Source organism: Brienomyrus brachyistius, chromosome 16 (genome assembly GCF_023856365.1).
Source record: "Brienomyrus brachyistius isolate T26 chromosome 16, BBRACH_0.4, whole genome shotgun sequence".
Lineage (NCBI taxonomy): Eukaryota > Metazoa > Chordata > Actinopteri > Osteoglossiformes > Mormyridae > Brienomyrus > Brienomyrus brachyistius.
Genome location: NC_064548.1, coordinates 13,027,853 through 13,034,279, shown reverse-complemented (window position 1 = coordinate 13,034,279; position 6,427 = coordinate 13,027,853). Strand labels below are relative to the sequence as shown.

At 42.7% G+C, this 6,427-nt stretch overlaps 1 protein-coding gene across 2 annotated transcripts; it reads left to right on the top strand.

Moving 5' to 3' along the window:
- The first annotated feature begins 552 nt into the window (after positions 1-552).
- LOC125710068 (pyruvate dehydrogenase (acetyl-transferring) kinase isozyme 1, mitochondrial-like) lies at positions 553-6,369 on the top strand. 2 transcript variants are annotated; one of them, XM_048979256.1, is made up of 11 exons: positions 555-1,237; positions 1,335-1,476; positions 1,782-1,853; positions 1,952-2,136; positions 3,271-3,366; positions 3,714-3,791; positions 4,001-4,077; positions 4,384-4,482; positions 4,566-4,676; positions 5,207-5,320; positions 5,469-6,369. In XM_048979256.1, the coding sequence occupies exons 1-11, from the start codon at positions 1,129-1,131 to the stop codon at positions 5,598-5,600; spliced, it is 1,215 nt and encodes a 404-aa protein (XP_048835213.1). In that variant the 5' UTR covers positions 555-1,128; the 3' UTR covers positions 5,601-6,369. The 2 variants fall into 2 exon arrangements, with proteins under 2 accessions (XP_048835214.1, XP_048835213.1); XM_048979257.1 differs by lacking the exons at positions 4,001-4,077; positions 4,384-4,482; positions 4,566-4,676; positions 5,207-5,320; positions 5,469-6,369 and having other exon boundaries at positions 553-1,237; positions 3,642-3,779.
- Positions 6,370-6,427: the final 58 nt, after the last annotated feature.

Here is a 6,427-nt window from a genome sequence, read left to right as displayed (position 1 = left end):
TTCACTTGAATAGCAATAATAAAATTAAAACTACTTCAATTTAGGGAAACTACTGGTTTTTATATAGGAGTGAATGTAACAGAAAAAAATCCTACATTGATAAAATGCACTTTAATTAAATAATGCATTCATCAATAAATCACAGCTGAATCACATGATGTCTATAATAAACTTAAATGATTTATTAATGAACTGCGTTCGTTGAGCCGTGCTAAATGCGAAAATTATACTTGATGGCATTGGCATGTATTTATTGGTATGCATTTATTTTATTTAAACCAGTCAATAAATTAATTATACTTGAAATATTTACTAATCATTGAATTATATTACACATATCCCCAGAATTTATCTATCGACACATTCAAATGTACTTTATGTATTTCAATAATTGTTTACTTACTTTGATACTCTTCATAACGGCGATTTCTGAAAATCATGCACGCATAGAGTCAGACGTTTATTGCAAGCTATTGAAAAGTAAATCAAACAAGTGGTCAGCAGATGGCGTAGTAAGAACAAAAACTCATGACACTGACGGTTCAAACTGGTGCGAACAAGGAACCGTCCTGCAAGTTAAGGGTTCCAGCTATATATTCACCAGTATAAAAGTATAGAAACTGTTTAGTCTGTCGGTCAAATTGTACACTTGCATTTACTGGCCCTCGGACTCTTACGCCGTTACGGCGAGTACCATGACCCTGACGCCTTTGCACCGCAGGATCGGCCACCAGGTGCATCGGGTGTCTGGCGTCTGAGTACCGGATATTCAGTCTCCTCCCTATCCACGCACTTCCATTAACAAAGGTGGGCCTAAGCGTAAGAAACTAAAATACGCTGGTTTTAGATCTTCAGATGACCGATTTGTGTCTGTTTACAGACGTATGGCTTACAGTGACGTTAAATCCACTGCCCAGTAATTGAGCTATTGAGTGCGAACATCAATGCGGCATTTTAGTTACAGTAAATGCGCTAGCTGTTTTGGTCTCCTCTAGCTTACTAACGTGATGCAGACTTAAAGGAATCGCGTGTCGCTTTGTGGATCGCCTGCTGAGTAGATCATGATCTCCATGGAGCAGCTGGCTAAGCCACTCATGATCAGCTGAACCTTGGACGGAGCGCGTCGCCATGCGACTCTTACGGTCTCTGCTGAGCAGCTGCTCCCTTGGGAAGCATGTCGATTACTACTCCAGGTTTTCCCCGTCGCCGTTGTCTATGAAGCAGTTTTTAGATTTCGGTGAGTTTCCACCTGATGCTGTTTGGTACGTTTGGTTACGTAAAGGCTAAATGACATTAATAAAGCGGGCCGTGCGTCCCGTGTTTCACTTTTGCAGGCTCGGAAAATGCCTGCGAGAGGACTTCGTTTGTGTTCCTGAGACAAGAACTGCCTGTCAGACTGGCAAACATCATGAAGGAAATAAACTTACTGCCGGACAATTTATTAAAGACACCCTCTGTTCGTTTGGTCCAGAGCTGGTAAGTTAACTTGTGCTAACAACTTTAACCCTAGTCCTAACCACGGGCGTAAATTTTGGGGTGGGTGGTGTTGCTAGTAATCAAAACCAGCAAATACTACCTCCCCGGACCCCCATAAATGGGTGGAGACCTCAGCACCCCGAATGCTCTACTCAAAGTTACGCCTTTGATCCCTAACCCTACGGATCCACACCTGGTGTTGGAAGTGGATTTCTGGACGTTAAAAATTATATTCTTACTGGTTGAATGCAGCGGCCTTTCCAGTCTCCACAAACAGAGAGCTTGCTAATGAACACTTTCTTTAGGTATCTGCAAAGTTTTGATGAGATCCTCGACTTCAAGGACAAAAATGCCGATGATGACAGAGTCATTTATGAGTAAGTAGGTGACTGAAGGACTGACCTATTTGTGTGCTCAGATGGGTGTCATCCCAACATCTATTTTTCATGCATGTGCCTTTGTTTGTTTTGCCAAGTTTCACGGACGCGGTGATAAAGATCCGGAACCGGCATAACGACGTGGTCCCTACCATGGCCCAGGGAGTAGTGGAGTACAAAGAGTTACACGGCATTGACCCGGTCACCAGCCAGAACGTCCAGTACTTCCTGGATCGTTTTTATATGAGCCGCATATCCATTAGGATGCTCCTGAACCAGCACAGTGAGTTTCCGACATTTTGCAAACTTAATCCTTAACGCTAGTACCAAATGGCTATATTTAGAAGGCAGACCGGAAAAAAAGCCCATACTATTGTAAAATTATATATGCCTTTTTCTAAAACTTCACTTGGATCGACAAATTCAGAAAATCAGAGTTTATAAGACTGTCATACACAGAAATCATGCAGCACATCATAGATTTAATGCATTTTAAAAAGTTAGTTCCACGTAATTCTGCAACATGGCACATGCAGGGACGGATTATGGACCGGGCCAGCGGGGCCGCTGCACAGGGGCTCTTGGGGTGCAGGGGGCCCATGGGGCCCCTAGCCCAAAACTATTTGCAACGCTTATCAACAATGTATTTTCGTTTGTCTATTTTAGAGGGCCTACATTCTTTGATCCTCTGCCTATAAGGGCCCCTGACCCTGTAGGGAGGGTGTTTGGCTGCCAAGGGCCCTTGAATTGTGGTGGTGGTGGTGGTGGGGGGTGGGGGGCCCTCGTGAATGTTTTAGAAGTTAGTTCTAGGGCCCACGCAACCCATAATCCGTCCCTGGGCACATGCCTCATCTTTGAGGTAAGTGAAGTAGCCAAATTGGGACTTCTTTTTTAGTAGGACACCGAAATGTTTTAGAGGGGGGGTTGAGCACACCGTCTCAGGCTCTTGGTCAGAGAGCAATGGAATGCCTTCTGCAACTCTTTAATCCTGGCCATACCTGCTCTGTATCTCAATACCTACAGCCACCCCGTGCTTGAAGTTGTCACTGTGAGTTGTACCCATTGTTTTATATAGTTCTGTGAAAGTCATGTCTTGTACCCCTTCTTGTTGTCCTGTTATAGCACTGTGCTACCAAATTATAGGGGTGGCTCAGCAGGTGATGACACTGTGCCTGTCATCAGGAGGTTCGATTCCCGTGATTGGCTGAGTTGTCCTTTCATTGGACCCCTAACCTCCAATCGCTACAGAGACTGTCTGGCCCTGCTTTCAGTTCTGTGTTGCCATGAATAAAAACGTCTGACAAATTTACTAAAAAAGGAATCTGCAATCTTGCGATCATTTGATTACATAATCTATGTGACAGTTGGTGTCAAGATGAAGACTTTGATTCATTCTAGAATGTCTCCCCCTCCACAGCTCTGCTCTTTGGTGGGACGGTCAGGACCAACCCAGCTCACCCTAAACAAATAGGAAGCATTGACCCGCACTGTCGAGTCGCAGAGGTGGTGCGAGGTGAGTTTTCCATCGGCATTGATGACTTTATCACTGTGTCACCAGAAGATCACAACAATCAATTTTCATCATAAAAAGAGCTGTTTGTCTCTTCTGTTTTTAGTAGTCAAGAGTTTATACGCAGGGGTTTTATATTGACAACTGTAAAGTGGTTCATAAAGTCATTACAGCTACCTAGTAATTCACATTAAACTCCATCAGATGCCTTTTAGCAGGATTAATGGCTGTAATGCAAGTCTTGCAGTGGCTGATGCCAGTTTTGCTTTCATACACAGGGATGTGAAAATTTGTAAAACCGAAATTCCCTCCCTTTAAAAGACCTTTAAATTCACGCCCGCGTCTTTCAGATGCCTATGAAAGCGCCAAGCGCCTCTGCGATCTTTATTATATGAACTCGCCGGAGCTGACGCTGGAAGAATGCAATGGTAAATAAAAATGGGTTATCGGTCCAGTTTATGTGGTATTGGGTGTCTTGCTGTTGTAAATGGTCAGTGCTAGCTTTGTGAATTTTGTAACGTAAATGGTCTTTCATCACGATGACCTAGTTGAAAGGTGGATGGTTTCTTACGGAATGACGACGAGAACCGAAAAAGGTACCCTGTGTGATAAATGCATGTCTGCCTGATATCTGCAGCCAAAGAAAAAGGAAGACCTGCAACAGTGGTGTACGTTCCCTCCCACCTATACCATATGATATTCGAGCTTTTTAAGGTAGGTCCTGGTGTTATGTCACTTGTTCTCCTTATAAACATATCAGTCTGCTTTAGGATTATTATTGTTAATGTAAACTGAAATAAAATATGAAAATAAACTTCAACTAAAAAAGTATTAATATTGCTTCAAAAATGAACAAAATAAAGTGTCAGGTACCGTTACTGTTTTTAGACTGTTTAGTTAAAGTAATGACTTATCATTAATTATACCCCTGGAAGTCAAATGACTTAAACAGAAAAACACACACACAAGCATGCCAATGTTTATGTGGTGCAACTTTGAATATTATACATGTTCCTTCAGAATGCTATGAGGGCCACCATGGAGCTGCATGGCGATGCCCTGAATTGTCCCCCAATCCACGTCCAGGTGGCACTTGGCAGTGAAGATCTCACTATAAAGGTCGTTTTTCCAGTGAGGTGCACCCTTATTGACCACTCATGTCAGACTTAAGAGTTTGGAAATAAAAAAGTGTTTCCTGATAGGTCAAGGACCGTGGAGGGGGCGTGGCCTTAAGGAAGATTGACAGGCTGTTCACCTACACCTATTCCACAGCCCCCCTACCCCACACGGACACTGCCCGGGGAGTCCCTCTGGTACGCTCTTAATCCGAACAGTGACGCTTTTATGAACCTGAATATGGATGCACATCAAACTGAATTTTGAACTCTTCCCAGCCTAGTGATATGCCGTACGGTACTTTTTGCTGATACCGGGCCATGGCAACATCCATCCACCCACAATTCTAGCAACCACCTGTGTAAACATCTCATAGTGTTTGACGATGTATCACAATTTTTTTTTTTTTTTTTTACCTTTTCTGTGTTTAACCAGATTTTTCCCCAGCCCATTATGCCTGCTAAATGCCTAAGTGTTTCTCCTGTTTCTGGAGAGAGAAGGAAAAGAAAATTTGGAGATGAAGCTTAAGATAATTGCTTAGCATGAAGGCGACCATTATTTGTTTTTGTACTTACTTAGTGACAGTATTTATTCATATTTGACTTGCGATTGGGTCACTGGAACATAAATCCCGTGGCGAGTCAAAATGCATCTGTACTTACACACACGTACAACACTGTCCATTTTATATCGTAAGGGTAATGTAATCGCTAATTTTTGTTTGCAGGCTGGCTATGGCTACGGCCTTCCCATCTCTCGCTTGTATGCCAGGTACTTCCAGGGAGACCTGAAGCTGTACTCTCTGGAAGGATATGGTACAGATGCGGTCGTGTACATCCGGGTAAATGATCAGAAATTTACAAAATTTAGTGATTTTTCTTTGTGTTTTGTGTCAAAAGCATGACCACTGTTTCCAGTTGCTGTCCCAGTTCATTTCCTCCTCCTCAGTTTTATTTATTTTATTTTTTTTGCCAACCCGTTCTGTACAGGCGCTGTCCACAGAGTCGATAGAAAGGCTTCCTGTGTACAACAGATCTGCCTGGAGACACTACAACACGACACACGACAGTGACGATTGGTGCACACCCAGGACGGAGCCCAAGGGCATCACATCATTATAGAGTAGGGTCCACGTCTGAGACAGAGTGTGGCGAGTAGGACAGTGAATTTGCCTGCTGGAGGTCATTAATGTGGGGAAAATTTACAGTATTTACCCTGTAAACCTCAGGTTTTTTTGTTCTTGGAATTAAAATAGGTTGTAGTCGCACAATTGAAATGATTGAATTTGATTGTTAATGACTTCTGTTAAGCTCCTTGTCAGATCTTCAAAAAGCTGCCTTAAAAACTACTTTTATAAATGTGTAGTTTTATGCTGTGTGGTTTTTCTTTAATGTCTATGAAACTGTGTTTTATTAACAATGGTAATTTTTCTGCCTGGTGAGCTGTTTCCAGTCAAGGCGTTGTTCTCCCTGTTAAGTGGTGGGATGGCAGCTTCGAGAATTAGCAGAGGACCTTCAGCAGGACTTGCAAAAAGTATAACTTTGTACAATATGTAATTGTGTTACAAAGGATATAGGCTGCTGTACAACTGGCACTACTATTGAAAAGCTGGTGTTATTGGAAAATGCTGATTGTTCTTGACATGTTGCATACTGGCCTCTAGGGGTGAAGGTCAATGTTGGCTGAGCTGATGCCCACCGTTACTGTGCCGTTAAGAGTATTTAATCCCCTCATTTAAAAATCAGGTGCATGACAGCTGTTGAACTGCAGCATGGAGGAACATGGAAACATCAGTTATCTGTAGCTCAAGAGACGAGCAGTATTGGTAGGTGGTGGAGTTTCTCTGTTCCTTTCAGTGTGATTTATTAAACCTCAGCGGTGGCAAATGCATTTATGTTGGCAGCTTTTTTTTATTTTAAGGTATAAAGTGTTTCCACCTCGGCACCCA